This window comes from Quercus lobata, chromosome 9 (assembly GCF_001633185.2).
Source record: "Quercus lobata isolate SW786 chromosome 9, ValleyOak3.0 Primary Assembly, whole genome shotgun sequence".
NCBI classification, from domain to species: domain Eukaryota; kingdom Viridiplantae; phylum Streptophyta; class Magnoliopsida; order Fagales; family Fagaceae; genus Quercus; species Quercus lobata.
Genome location: NC_044912.1, coordinates 364,969 through 381,400, shown reverse-complemented (window position 1 = coordinate 381,400; position 16,432 = coordinate 364,969). Strand labels below are relative to the sequence as shown.

At 36.8% G+C, this 16,432-nt stretch overlaps 1 protein-coding gene across 1 annotated transcript; it reads right to left on the bottom strand.

The window, feature by feature from the left end:
• Positions 1-7,438: 7,438 nt before the first annotated feature.
• Positions 7,439-10,894, bottom strand: LOC115959938. The gene is made up of 2 exons (XM_031078615.1): positions 9,652-10,894; positions 7,439-9,342 (listed from the first exon to the last, which is right to left on the bottom strand). The coding sequence occupies exons 1-2, from the start codon at positions 10,892-10,894 to the stop codon at positions 7,439-7,441; spliced, it is 3,147 nt and encodes a 1,048-aa protein (XP_030934475.1).
• Between the last annotated feature and the right edge of the window lie 5,538 nt (positions 10,895-16,432).

Genomic DNA, 16,432 nt, shown 5'->3' with positions numbered 1-16,432 from the left:
ATGAATGATGCAGAAAATATGCTTGCAGAAAATATCCTTTCTAGATTCTTTTGAATTGAAACACTTTGTGATCAACAATCATCACCCTATCCAAGCCAAGTTCTACTGGAAATTTCTTTAATGTTATAAGAGATGAATGATGCAGAGCAAAACAGCTAGGCTTCTAGCAGCTACTCAGCTGCATATGGCAGAACTGCAACACCTTCAAAATTTTCCTGCCAGCACATGATTTAGGCAAAACCACTCCATCTGCACCGTTTTTGCCAGTGTCGCTTAACTGTCAGCAACACCAGCTATCCCTCCACAACTGGACACACTCGCCTCGGTACTTTCCTACAGTTACTCTGATCCAAATGTGCATGATAGGCTTGTGCATACCTGGAAAACAAAGCTTTACTGGGCATTAAAAATTCATATGCCAGCCTGTTTTGCACCCTCAAACATCACTTTGTTGAGGTTGTACCACAAGGCCAACAGATTTATGATATGACAATCTAGAGAACATCACATATTCCTGCTATTGAAAATGTAGATCCTCCATTCACTAAGTCAACAACTGCTTCAAAGAGCAAGGATAAATGCACAAAGTTCTAAGGGTCTAATCTGACCAAAACCATACAGCCCAAGAAAGACTACACTTCAGGAATAAATTATCCAAGTTTTCCTCTTCCTCATAGCATAAGATATAGTTTCACTCACCATGTTTGGGAGTTGTATGAGGCCATATCAGCTTATCAGTAAACCGATATAATTAAACTGAACAATCCTGCATAAAAGGAGTTTTTAGCCATCTATATTACAAATTAACAGGGCACTTACATGTGGCAGCACCCATTTCCATCAAAACTTGACATTGGACAAACATATACGATGTAACCTATTAAACTCCTAAATGTCTGGGAAAAAAAACAAAACAAAAGAAAGAAAGAATAATATAACTATGAAAAAGCAGAGGAAAAAGATATGTCTGTTCTAAATAAGATTCAAATATTATTGAGGACTCACCAATGCTTCTGCACAAGCATCACATGGAAGAATGAGGTTTATGGTGGTTTCCTAACTTTAAAAATAAAAGCAGGACATGGCCAAGGCCATTTAGTAATACTTACCATTCAATATGATATATTAATGTTTGCAAAAAGATACTTCTCCAATTTTCAACCTTGTCTACGCATTTGTTTGCCTGCATGAGTCTAATTACTAAAAAGACAAATGAAATGAACATGGATGGTTTTCCTTGGTTATGATTTGAAATAAGTTTGGAAAATTTCAAGAATATCAAGGCCCAAAGCACAAAAGTCATTTGGTAATAATTTCCATAATTAACGAACAATGTTATGTATAAAATGAGTTTAAACTTTTAATATTAAAAATCAATGGGGCAATGCAAGTGATAGGCTGATACCAGCCTTTCCATTCAAAATTGACATTACAAATATTTTATTAAACTCCTGAATGTCTAAAAAAAATATACCAGGGGGAAACAAAATAAAGAAAGGAATGAAAAATCTAATTTACAAAAATACATGTCACTTTTAAATGAGGACAAGGAGGGCAGTGAGGAGGGTGGGGAGAGATTCAGAGTTTGCATACTCTGCAGATCTAAGTACTAGAATCCTTAGATTTGGGAAACTAGAAGCAGAATGAGGATTGAGAAAAATATTACCTATCAAACTCAGAAGCACTAACATTGTAGAAAAGAACAGACAGAAAGGCAGCCCCACCAAAGGATTAGTAATGGTTAGATCAAGCTTTTGCATAACATGTGGAATGGGATTGAAAATGGCATAGCGAAGAGTCTAAATTATGGACATTATATCCACAAAGCTTAGATTTTGATTCTGCCGCCCAAAGTATGGGCCTAAGTCAGGAATGGGGACAAGAGTTCAGAGATGCCTCCACTCGCTTGACAGAACACTTATGGAGATAGCACCTTGGGTTGGTAAAAACGAGATGATGTGGCAGTGTTACTGAGGGCATTTTGTCAAGCAAAGGAGAGGGAACTCTGCAAGACCTTGCTCTCACATATCTCTCCCTCTCTCTAATTCTCTCTTCTCTCCACTCATTTTGCTTCCGATTCAGTGTGTGTGTGTGTGTGTGTTACACTTTGTGGAGAGGTTCTATGCTTAATGAAAATTTGAGGGAGTGAAGTATAACTTTAAATGGAAACAAACAACAATTAACCAGTAAGTTTGGCAGCAAAAGCTTTCCAGTTTTGATGTATACTTGCTTTCAAGCAGATTATTTCTCTGCTTTATAAACAACAACAAGAAACTTTTTGTTGCAATCTTTTGTTCGTCTTAGTCAAATTTCTAGGAGTCTCATTAAAAACTCTAATCAAACATATGGTGGGCAATCCATGAATATTTTTACACAAGAAAAAGATATTGTAGCAACGAACAGAGCTTGAATTAAGAAGAAAGACAGTGACTTACAGGGAAAAAAGTTGATTAACCTTCAAGGTCACTTTCACTTAGCTCCTCAGTCTTCACTACAGTCTTTGTACTCACTTGACTCCTCAAAGTCAGAGTTACCGTGGGCCATAATTTCTGGGAGTCATTGCAATCCTTTTTGGGTGAGGTTTGTCATTAGAGCTTCCAGCCCCATCATAGTCTTCACGGGTTCTCTTCGCTTCGTAGCCTTCCGCTGTAAGTCATATAGTTCGGTTAAGATCTTCAATGTCCTTCGCAACCCACATTTTTTCACCTAGTCCACTTGTTCGATAATTGTCATGTTCAGCTTTGCTTAAATAATTTCTTTCTACTGACACCACTCGTAAAATTATATATCAAAATTATGACTTTGGCCTTTGGGGCTGGTTGATTATTATCTTTTTTAAATTAAAAAATTTCCCCCCAAGCATAGCTTGAGTCTGTATCGGATTAGCATTTCAACTCAAATAACATAACTCCTTTTTAATAATTTAAAAAATTTTATGTATTTTAAATTTGTTAACTTGATTCATTTTAGATTTAGAGACTTGGTATGAATTTGATGGTTTTATTTATTTTAATATTTTGATAGTTTCTTAATATAATTCAAATATTAGGCTAAATTGTAAATTTTTTTAATAATGAATTTAAATGATTTAATGATATTTTTTATTAGACCTTACCAAATGGCTCCAATCTGACCCATGCAGGTTGGGTTGAGTTGATTTTTAGGGCTATTTTGGGTTATGTTAGCTTGGGTGAGAAATTTCTGGACTTGATGAGGTCAATATAGAATAAAAAGTTTCTCAAACCTTAGCCAATCATGTACACGCTTTGTTTTTAGTTTGGTCGTATCATTTTACTAAAAGCAATCATTTTATATTTGATAGACTAAACTTTTTTATAGGCTATAAAGTTTAAAGACCAACTATGTATTTAACCCTAAAATCAAAAACAAAATATTTGCTCGTGCAAATTTAGGATATTTCAAATATCATGACTTTTAAATTACATAGAGACTTATTAAGCCTACGTTTGAACAAATCAAACTATTGACCAATTAAACTCACTTCTGCATTATTCAGTCCTATTGGGTCTACTTGGGTCCATTCGGTTTTATTCGGTCCACTTCAGTCCTATTCAGTCCATATTGGTCTTATTCGGTCTATTCTGTTCTCTTCGGTCCACTTCGGTTCTATTCAGTACCGTTCGGTCTATTCTGTTCTCTTTGGTCCTATTTGGTCCACTTCAGTCCATTCTGTACTTTTTGGTTTTCATAAAGCTTGTGTGGTAGAAGCCTTAACAATTGGTTTACCAAACAATTCTCACGATAATAACTCTTTCTATAACGTATTCTGAGTTTCCAACAACACTACCTCTCTCTCTGTAATAGCAATTGAATGAAAATGACAATAGCGAAGAAGAAGAAGTTGATGTCATCGGCGCCATGGAGGGGCAAAAAGGAAGCCACAGAAGAGTTCCAAGACGATAACGATTGATGATTCCCTTGTCGAGGTAACTACTAGGTCTCTATTTTGTGGGTTTTTTTTTTTTTTTTGGTTGTTGTTGTTGTTGTTGTTGAGAGAAATCTTGATTACTTGCTTTAAATTGTGTTTCTTTGGTTACCCATTTATTAGTTTCTTGATTACTTGCTATTGGTTGTTTAAAGTTCATGTCTTCGTCATTAGTAGTATACCCTTTTGCAGTGTTAGGGGATTCCTAGTGGTTCTTAATTGTGTTTTTATAGATTTGAGTTATGTGTTATACGAGAGGTTGTTAATGTTTTTGTTTAAGGATTATTTGGGAATGTGAGCTCTTACTAGTTGGCAATGTGTTGTAACTCTGTGATATGAGTATGACTCTGAATTAAGGAACTTAAAACCTCAGTATTACCACAACAAACCAAATTATTAGTAGAGGATGAGAACTTCTTCGCATCAGAGAAAACAGATAAACAGAAAAGAAAGAACAAATCTATTCTACTAGTTAATGAGAACTATAGTCTATAATACAATGGCTGACTGGCTGAGTGCGTGTTGGATCTGCTTTTAGCTTTCATCTTTTTAGCATATTTGCTCATGCGCTACTTTTTAATGTCATTTTTTTTCTAGGTAGAACTGTATTACACTAGAGTTTCAAGTGATAGACGATGGCCGGTTCTGCTGTTTCAAACATTTTCCTTTCATGCATAGCAATTTAATAAGACAAATTTGATCAAATTGGAGTCTTGACTGTGTATTTGATTGTTAAGTATAGCTAGAAGGTAGTTAAAGCCAAGTTTCGTAGTTTGGTAGTTTAGTAGCAATGTCTGATTAGTTTGTACTGCTAATGAAGTCTGATTAGTTTAGTAGTTTAGAAAGTAATTATAACCTACATAACTGGTTCCCAAAAACTTGTGTCAATAAGATCAACAACAGACCTGTCTGCTTGGTTTCTACAATTCCTAGCATGCAACAGCCAGTATACTTTTTAAACAAAATAAATCAGTGTTAGAAAGAGGCCTTGTCAAAAGCACAAAAGTCATATTGTAAAAACATGCATAATTAAAGAGCAATGTTATTAATGTTACAGGCTGATGAGAAAATCAAGTATAGCACCCATTTCCATTCAAACTTAACATTATATATATTCTACTAGACTCCTAAATGTCTGAAAAGAAGATGATGGGAGAAAAAAAAGAAAGAAAAGAAAAATCTTACTAATAAATTGCAAAGGAAAAGGATTTGTTGCTTCTAATGATTGCATGCAGACATGTGCCAAAGGCATAAATTAGTCCATAAAATAGTGTAAACATAACTTCCTCTTCTTCTTTTTGGGTTTGGTTTTCTGATACAATAATGTCAGAAGAGTTGGCTAGTAGTAGAGTCCAAAAATGTTTATAAGACTTTGAAGCAAGATTAGCCAAGGACCCAACATCTACAGTGACTCTCTTATGCACAACATATATAACCACTAGCGATCTCCAAATTTTATGCAATTGAGGTCTTCAATCAGCATAGCAAGTTGCCAAGGAACCTTCTTTCTCAAATTATCGAAACAAGTCTGCAAAAACCAAGCTGTATAGCCGGGCATTTGATCTAGCTACATGCCATTTGGTTGCATATGGAAGAACAACAACAGACTACCAACGCTGGATTTTATTACATAACCAAAACCACCCTCCATCTCTACTAGTGTCCCACAATAGTTAGCCACACCTGGACACTTTTGCCTTGGTACTTTCCTGCAGTTACTCTAATCTGGCTGTTGTGCATTAAAGACTTGTGCATACCTGCAAAGCAAAGCATTAGAACTTGTTAAGCAGATTTTTTTGCACCCTTAAACATCAATCTAGAGAACACCAAATATTCTTGTTTTTAAAATTTTGGTTCCTCTATCCATTGAGCCAACCATTGCTTCAAAATTTTTAGGGTCCTATTACTCTTTTGCATTTATTTCTGGTTTGATGATTTAAAAAAAAAAAAAAAAAAAATTAATCTTACCTTGAGAAGTATGTGTTTCTTTACTCTAATTTAGTTTACTTTTTCTTTATAATATATATACAACATTCTCCAAAAACGTCTTACATAAAATGTCATAAAATTATCTGTGCATTGCATGGGCAACTTACTAGTAAATTATAAAAGTTGGATAGTAAAACTGGTAGGTGCATGCTACGATGACATTTATTCATTTTCAAAGCATATGACAATGACACATGACAACTTCCTATATTTAATTGGTATGATATTGACAAACGATGCCAAGTGTCAAAAAATGATTTGTACATTTTCAAAGCATATGACAATGACATATGACAACTTCCTATATTTAATTGGTATGATATTGACAAACGATGCCAAGTGTCAAAAAATGATTTGTACATGTCAATGTGTTTGCCATGATACTATACAAGTGACATATAATTAAAAATTTTGAATGAAATAAATGTTTTTCTTTAATATGGTATTTAAGTTCACATTTTTATTCTTATTTATGACCACTAATTCTTAATTTGTCATTTGCCTATTTATTTTCCTAACCATTCTCCTTCCAAAGACTATTCAAGTATTTTATTCTAAGAAAAAAGTAATTTGTTGAAAAAATACTTTAATTGAGTAATATATGTGCAATTTAATTGTCTATTGAGATTTAAAAAAAAAAAAAAATTTATTTTGGAACCATAATCAAATACATCACAATTAGAAAAGAAGCCTACAAGTCAATTTATTTTTTTGCTTTTTCAACACATGAAATTAAATTGTACACATATAACAATAAAATGTATATAATATTTTTCCTAACTTTTAGCTTTTGATGTTAATGATAGGAAGTGTTTTTGCTTTTATATCACATCATTATTTTAGCAATTACAATTACATTTACTTCAATTATCCACATCTATAATATTTCATCATCTTCCTCAACCTTTCATCTTCCTTATCCCCTCTTTTTTAGTGAGTAAGTTTCATTTCCCTCTTCCCCTCTATAATTTTATATATAAATATATTCTATTTTTATCCCTCTTATATGCAACAAGCTTAGAAATTTCGATGAGAAATTTGTTTCACAATTGCATTTTTGTTTTTGTTCTCCACTACTAGAGGTATCTCTCTTTCTTTCTCTCCCACACCCACATATTCTTTCATTTGTTTTAATACTTTTCATCTTAATATGTTTATGGAATTCAAGATTGAACAATATTTGAAGAAAAAGATTGATTTATGTATTTTTATTGTTTAAAAATTGTTGTTATTATTTTGATGTTAATGGAAATATCTTTTCTTTTGGTGTTTTGATTAGTCCGTTTTCTTTTTCTTTTTCTTTTTTTGTTTGGAGAATCAATTAGTGGGTGGTATTCAAATTTTTTTTTTTTTTGAGATGAATGGTAGAAAATTTTATTGATATAAAAGGTATACAAACCCGTGGACAACACCACAGGCATAGGGGCCCCAGCCGCTTAGTTATGCTGAGTCCATACAGTGGGAATTTAAATACAATATAAAGGAAACTACTTAAAACAAAAATCAATCTATCCTTTGTGTTTCCATCAGACTTTGATATTCTTCAAGCAAGCCCGTCGCCCCTTCTAGGATTACCTTTGGGTGGGTCTGGAACTGTTCGAAGATCATCTTATTTTGTGCGTTCCATATTGCCCAGGCCGTGGTCGCCCATAATTCCAGTTCTTGCTTGCTTACTTTTGTTTGCATCTGTCTAAATAGGAGGAAAAAATCGTCTACACCGTTGCTGCTCTTCTGAATTCTTCCTCTGACCAGAGCCCATACATTCCTTGCAAATGGGCAAGTCCAAAGTACATGGGAGGTGGTCTCGGGTTCCTGTTTAAACATTTCGCAAGTTCGGTCTATGCTCACTCTACGGCTGTGTAGATTGTCCCGTGTAGGCAAGCAATTTGAGCAAGCTCTCCGTATAAAGGTGCGCACTTTTGGCGGCACGTTTAGCGTCCAGATCATGTTCCAAGTGGATCCGTGGATTCTGGCTACTGGGTGCTCTGCTTTGTGATGATGTCGTAGTCTATAGGCCACCTTGTATGCTGATTTCATCGTAAATTTTTTTGCCCTGTTTTCCATCCAAATAACAGAGTCATGGCCATTAGTGTTGTTGAGTGGCAAGGAGAGGATTTCATCCCTGGTTTGGGCAGTGAACATGGCAGCTACTTTTCCCCAGTCCCACTGTCTTGTGTCTTGGTCTATTAGCTCACAAACCTTCATATCTGGTGGTACTTCAATTCGTGTTACAGGGGTGTGTGATAGCCATGAGTGTGTGAATACTCCAATGCTACGGCCATCTCCAACTTTCCACCTAGTGCCTTCCTTAATGACATCCCTTGCTGATAATAGACTGCGCCACTCAAAGGAGGGGTTATTCCCTAGCTCAACCATCATGAAAGATGAGTTTGGGAAATAACGTGCCTTGTACACTCTGTAAAACAAAGAATGATTTTCCTCGATTAATCTCCATGCCTGCTTTGCCAATATAGCTAGGTTAAAAGCATGAAGATCATGAAAACCCAGTCCTCCTTCCTTCTTTGCAGTGCACAGTTTCGTCCAGTTGATCCAGTGTATCCTCTGTTCATCTTGGTTTTGACCCCACCAATATTTGGCCATCATGGAATTGATGTTGTTGCAAATGGAAGATGGTAGTTTGAATAGACTCATGGAGTATGTAGGTATTGCTTGGGCCTCCATTTTGATAAGAACTTCTCTTCCTGCCTTTGAAATAGTTTTTTCTTTCCATCCCATGACTCTCTTGGTGATTTTTTCTTGTAAATCTTTAAAGGTGTTAACCTTTGATGTACCCGTGGCCATTGGCAACCTAAGATATCTTTCACATTCTGTCATAACTCTTGCCCCAAATAGTTGTTTTATTTGCTCTTTTACCTCCGGCTTCGTGTTCTTGCTAAAAAAGAGGGAAGTCTTTTTTCTGTTGATTGCTTGACCGGATGCAGCCTCATATTGTGCCAACAATTGTAATAGTTTTTGGCTTTCCTCCATTGTTGCTTGACAAAATAAAAGGCTATCGTCGGCAAAGAGGAGGTGAGATACCCATACTCCATTTTGGCTAGATTTGATTCCTTTTAACCCTCCGGTCTCCCCTGCTTTTCTCACTAGGGCTAAAAGGCCTTCCACACACATGAGGAATAGATATGGTGAGAGAGGGTCACCTTGTCGTATCCCCCTAGTAGGAGTGATAAAACCCTTTGGCTCTCCATTTATTAGAACTGGGTACAAAGCTGTGGTCACCGTCTCCATTGCCAACTGGACCCAAGAAGGAGCAAAGCCCAATTTCACCATCATTTGTTGTAAGAAGACCCATTCCACCCTATCATAGGCTTTGCTAATGTCCAGCTTCACCGCCATCTGTCCCTTCCTTCCCTTCCTCCTGTTTCGCAACCTATGAAGTAATTCATATGCTACAATAGTATTGTCAGTGATTATACAGTCTAGTACAAAAGCACTCTGGGCATCAGAAATCACATTTGGCAAAATAAACTTCAAACGATTAGCAATAACCTTTGATATGATTCAGGATATTACATTGGCTAAGCTAATGGGTCTATAGTCCACCATGTGTGTAGGGTCATTTTTCTTTGGAATTAACACTATATGTGTATGGTTCATTTTTCTCAACATATGGCTAGAGTTTAACACTGACAGTACGGTTGTTGTGACATCATGCCCTACAATGTGCCAAAACTTTTGAAAAAAGAATAGAGACATACCATCGGGGCCCAGTGACTTGGATGGGTGCATTTGGAATAGGGCCTCTCTAACCTCCTCTGGAGTATACCATTGAAGAAGAGAGGCATTCATACTTCGGGAGACCCGTCTATCCACCGAATTTAGTACTCCTTCAATGTCTTCTGGGTTGGAAGAGGTGAAGAGGTGTTGAAAATAGTGCTCTGCAGTTTGGGCTATGCTCCCCTCCGTAGTATTCCAGTTACCTTCTTCATCAAAAATCCCCAAGATCTGGTTTTTGCGTCTTCGATGACTAGCCCTTTGATGAAAGAACTTCGTATTTTTGTCACCAGCCGGTAGCAAAATGGATCGGGACCGTTGGCACCATGCCAATTCCTCCTGATGCAGCAAATCATTTATCTCGAATTTTAATCCCTTAATTGCAGGTAATTGATCAGCACTATTAAGGGAGCATAGGGCCTCCAATTGTTTTTGTTTTTCCTGAATTACTATTTTCGAGCTATCAAATGCTGCACGGCTCCAGTTAACCAAAGCAAATCTGGTTTTTTTGATTTTCTCAAAAAGAATTGACATAGGGCTGCCATGCTCCACTTCGATAATCCATGCTTCTTGAATTACTCTCTCACAATCGAATTTGGTGGCCCACTTTTCTTCAAATCGTTTTGGTATCTTTCTCCTCCTATTCAGCTGGTTTGTATCATGTGTGGTGATAAGGATTGGCACATGGTCAGAATAAGATGGTTGAAGGTGAGTCACACGAGCTGCTGTAAAGATTTCCTTCCACTCGACCGTGGCACATGCTCTATCAAGCCGTTCCTGCACAAATGCATTTCTAAGTCTACCATTATTCCAAGTAAATATATTACCTTGAAAGCCCAAGTCCACCAGTCCGCAATGTAGGAGTGTAGCTTGAAAAACCTGCATCTGGTTCAATGGTTTTGGTAATCCGCCTTGCTTCTCGTTTGATGCCATGATCTCATTATAATCCCCAACACAAATCCAAGGAGCCAAACTTCTAGTGTGAAGGTGCTTGAGTAACTGCCATGACTCATGTTTACTGTGTCCATCCGGCCAACCATAGAAACTTGTCAATCTCCATGAGGTATTTGAGCCATTGAATATGAGAGCATCAATGTGATGAAGAGTGAAATTTTGGATATGCAAGTCTATCTCCTCCATCCAAAATAGGGCTAACCCACCGCTTCTATGAATACTTGGAACCGCTAGCATACACTGGTATGGTAACTCTGCTTGAATTTTTCGCATGCATCTCATCAACTAATTGTTTTGTTTGCATGAGAAACAAAATTTTGGGAGCTTTTTCCCTCACAAGATGAGAGAGGACATCTACTGCACATTGGTTCCCAAGCCTCCGGCAGTTCCAGCTTCGGATTTTCATTATTCTCAACGGGGCTGCACCGCAGCCTCCATCATTTGACAAAATTCTTCATGGCTTTCATCTCCGTTCTTCCTTTTTTTCCTCTCCTCTTCTTCATCATTCGGTCCCCTTCTGGTTGCCCTCTCTTTGACCCCGAGTTATTATGAATAGTATTGCTAACCCTCATAGGAGAGTCCGTTTGGCGCACTAGTCTCTTCCATGTTGGCGTGTTCTCTGTGTGGTGTCTGGTTTTTGTTTTAGTAATCTCACGTGCCTCCTCACGTGGTATTTTTTTCTGATCCTGGGGTGCATTATTGAGCGTAGGTTGAGATACTCCCACGTATTCAACTTGGACATTTACTAAATTTTCGGCTACAATCATGGGAGTAATTGCTTCTGTTGAAATAACTTCCTTTCCCGTTACCTCACTTCCATTCAGATACCCATCCGTTACACTTTCCTTATAGGCTCGATTGACCTCCTGAAAATCCTCTCGCATTAACTCCTCTTCATTATTTTGTCTGATAACCGTTTCCTGAGATTCTGCACCTGCTCCACCATTATGTTTCTTTCCGTTTTGATCATTATTGTCATCAATGCCTCCTGTGGACGTTACCCTTGCTTCATTGGGCTGCCCCCGTCGTTCTTGTGATAGTTCCGGCGTCGTTTCCCGCCGTGGGGTGTTGTTTCGCCTTTGATCTGAGGTAGCACCAATTTTACGATACCCAGCTCTAAGCCACTCCCCATATGGGTTCTCGGTTTGCTGCTGTACAGTTGGTGTTGGGCATTCTTTTAACTCGTGACCAAAGATGCCACATTGGTAGCACAGCCCCACTAGTCATTCATACTTGAATCCCACCCGGACTCGATCCCCCTCAGGACTTGCCACACACCCTCCCCTTTGAATTGGTTTGTCTAGCGGTATCTCTACTCGGATTCCAATGAAATGAGCTTGTTCCGATGTGAAAGTTTTGCTGTCAACCTCAAGTACCTGACCGAGACCTTTGCCAATATCCCATGCAGCCTCCTCGTTGATAAGGTCAAATGGCAAACCCCATATCTGCACCCAGATAGGTAGTACTGGGAATGTTATGGACCTCGCCGTCATGCCCCTTTCCCACCTACGGAGCACGAGTAGGTGATTTTCGAAGCTCCACGGCCTATTTTTTGGAACCCATTGTAGTTGGCTTTGTAGCTTGAACTTAAATTGAAGTACTCCCTCTCCTACATCAATAATCCTGACATCGTTCCCTAGCTTCCATGCAGTTCGAAGCATTGCCTTTGCTGCTCTCAGATTATAGGGTCTGGTTGTTAGGAAGCGCCCCAATAGAGTGAGTGAGCATTCTTCAAGTATTTTTTCCCATTGTGTAGCTCGGACCTCTAGTATTTCGCCTTCTTCCTCTGTTAAACGTATATTCTGCAGTCTGTTAATGAACTCTGAGTCCATGATCGGTCTCTGTATCTGCTTAACTTTTGTCCAATTGTGACCCAAATATTTATTTGTATTTGCATGATCGTAGAATTCACTAAAATATGAAAATTTATAATAGTTATGTCAACATTTTTGTATCCAATATTTGGGTTATAATTTTTTATGTTCATCCTTAAATTATACAACATTATTTTTCATGTTTCAAATAAGAAGTTTTATCTCCGTTTTATACAAGTGCATTCTCCTAAAAACTAGTTACATATTGTCTTATATATTATTATTATTATTATTATAAAACTCGCTACTAAAATACATGGTAAAAATTAAGCTCTACATTTAAAGGAAAACTTTTTTTTAGATGTTTCATTTTCTCTATAATTTGTATCTCATTATCAAATAAATGATGATTTGGGAAAAACGTTAGAGCTGTACAGATTTCCAAGTTTAAAAAGTCCTATATTCTACCACTGTCTGATGTGTTGCAACTCTTTAATATTACTTTGGGTTAGGGAACTTAAAACCTTAACATTAGTACACTAAACCAAAACTAAAAAGTTTTTTTTTTTTTTTTTTTTTAAGAAAGAAAAAAAGAAGAAGAAATGTCATGCTGTTTCATACACTTTCTTTCATGCATAGCAAATTAGAAATGCAGTTGGGGGATACTCCTTTCTATGGTTAAAAAGAACATATGCTTGCAGAAGTTTTCTTCTAGATTCTTTTGAATTGAAACAATTTATGATCAACAATCAACGCCCTATCTGAGCCAAGTCTTTTTATTGGAAATTTCTTTAACATTACTCATAAGAGATGAATGATGCAAAGCTAAACACCTGGGCATCTAGCTGCCACTCGGCTGCAAATGGCAGAACTGCAAAGCCTTCAAAATTTTTCCTGCCAGCACATTATATAGGCAAAACCACTCCATCTGCACCGTCTCTGCTAGTGTCGCTTAACTGTCAGCAAGACCAGCTATCCCTCCACAACTGGGCACACTCGCCTCGGTACTCTCCTACAGTTAATCTGATCCAAATCTGCATGATAGGCTTGCGCAAACCTGCAAAACAAAGCTGTACTGAGCATTAACTCTTCATAAGCACCTGTTTTGAACCCTCAAACATCACTTTGTTGAGGTTATACCACAAGGCCAACAGAGTTATGATATGACAATCTTGAGAATGTCACATATTCCTGCTTATGAAAATGTAAGTCCTCCGTTCACTAAGTCAACAACTGCTTCAAAGAGCAAGGATAAATGCACAAAGTTCTAAGGGTCTAATCTGACCAAACCCATACAGCCCAAGCAAAGACTACACTCCAGGAATAAATTATCCAAGTTTTCCTCTTCCTCATTCTTATAAGATACAGTTTCACTTTTCAACCAAAAAAAAAAAAAAGTTTCACTCACCATGTTTAGGAGTTATATGAGGCCATTTCAGCTTATCAGTAACTCCACACCTTGAGATAAGGATAGCTAAAATTTGACAGCCACTTGTGTAGAGTATGGCTCTCTAACCAGGTCCTGTTTCAAAGTGAAAGTGTAAAGATAACTTCAAATACCTATTAACTGATGCAGCTTGTTTTGACTTCCTTAATGGAACCTTAAAATACTATTTCTTCTTCTTTTTATTGGAAAATATTGACACACACACATACACACTAGACCAAAAGTCAAGAACATAGAGAGGCCATGGCACAAAAGTCATATTGTATAAACCAATATAATTAAAGAGATAAATCCTGCATAAAAGGAGTTTTTAACCATCTATATTACAAATTAACAGGGCACTTACATGTGGCAGCACCCATTTCCATCAAAACTTGACATCAGATACACATATATGACGTAACCTATTAAACTCTTAAATGTCTGAGAAAAAAAAAAAAAAAAAAAGGATGATTCTTTTACCAATTGAACGAATCCTCATGATTCATTAATATGCATATTAAATTAGCTAGGAGTATTGCTTTGTGTTTTTTGGTTAAGGAAACAAACCAGATGAGAGTTTGAATTAGTGCCAATATGGTACAAGTATATGCCAAAGGAAAGGAAAAGCGATGACGCATCAACCAACAAAACTCAAATTAAGAAGGATGGTGACTTACGGGTGATCTAGAGAAAATATTTGATCAACCTTCCGGGTCACTTTCACAAAATTCCTTCCAATGAAAAAATCTCAGGTCACTAATCACTCACTTGACTTCTCACAACCAGCCATGGACATGAACATTCTCTATTTTTAAGAAAGAAATTGGATCCCCACTATTTCCATTCCCTACCCTTCCAGCTCTCCTCCGATAGGATTGGTTGTAGTTGGAATCCTCTCTAAAGGACTGGATTTGCTTATCCTGTTGCTGTCAAGGCTTTTCTTTGATTTTTGAACTGACAATTACCCTGTACATTAAAATCAAACTTATAAAATGCATGGCCACATTAGTGGCAGAGAAGGGCTCTTGCTTCACGCTTGCCTTGTTCCTATAAGACCAAATAGACCATAAGATAGAGACAAAAGACAATGAGAAGTACTTAAAGTTCTCTAAATCGCCCTGATTTCTCTTCATCCATGCCTGAATCAAGAAAGGCTGAATGAAATTAGTTGTAATGGACAGATCAAAAACAAGAACATACCATAAAGATGAACATGTGAAATAGGCATGAATGGTTTGCCTTGGTCATGATCCGAAATGGGCCTGGAAAATTTCAAGAACATCAAAAAACCAAAGAACAATAGTCATCTGTCAAAAACTTCCATAATTAAAGAGCAATTATAAAATTAGTTTTAAAGTATTAATATCACAGATTAATATGGTAATTATATTACAGATGGAGGCAATGCATGTGATTGGCTATAGTACCCTTTGCATTCGAACTTGACATTACGTATAGTCTGTTAAGCTCCAGAATGTCTGGGGGAAAAAAAGAACAGTGGCAAACAAAAGAAAAAAAAATCTAACAAACAAAATGCAAAGGAAAAAGATGTTTTTTAAGATGAGATTCAAATACTATTAAGGTTTCCCCCATGCCTATGGACAAGGATCACATGGGATGATAAGGTGTAAGATATTCGTAAAATTGCAAAATAATGGCAGCCCATGGCTAAGGCCATTAAGTAATACTTACTATTCAATAGAATCAATACTATCTATTATTCACATTAACTTTTTGAATTTTGTGTTCAATCATCAATGGCAATCTTAAATTCATGGTCCCTACCTCTTCCATCTTCACCTAATTTGTTGATTACAATTAGTGGCATTATTAACTTTCTGAGTTTTGTCCTCAATTGCAATAATAAATTCATACAATTCTTATTAATTCATTTTGAACTACCTGTGACGCAAACAAAATGAGCTTGTGCTCAAGGACTTCTACATAAGGACAGGGCATAGCAAAGAGTCCAGACTCTGGACATTAAATCCACAGAGCTAAGATTTTGATACAGCAACTCAGGTTGGTAGAATTGAGAGGATGTAGCAGAGGATAGAGTCTGGTAAACAGCTAGTAAAGTTAGTGTTAGTGTTACTGAGCAATGGAGAGGGGACTCTTACAAGTCCTCACTGTCACATTTCTCTGCATCTCTTTCCTCTCTACTCTCTACATTAATCTGATTCAATGTGTGTGTTTCACATTGTGGATATTCTACACTAAATGAAAATTTGATGGAGTGAGAAGCTTAATTTTAAATAGAAAAAAACAACATGAGATTGAACAATAAACTAGTACATTTGGCAGCAAAAGCTTCAAGTTTTGATGTTTACTTGCTTTTGATCACATTATTTCTTCTGTTTTTAAAACACCAACAAAAGCATTAATAAATGATCACATTAACAAAAAGAAAATGCAGAAACAAACAGAACTTAAATTAAGAGGAAAGATAGTGACTTACCAGAGAAAAAAGTTGATTAACCATCTGGGTTACTTTCATTAGATTCGTCCCAATCGCTTAACTCCTCATCACAGTCCTTGTACTCACTTAACTCCTCACAATCAGAGTTA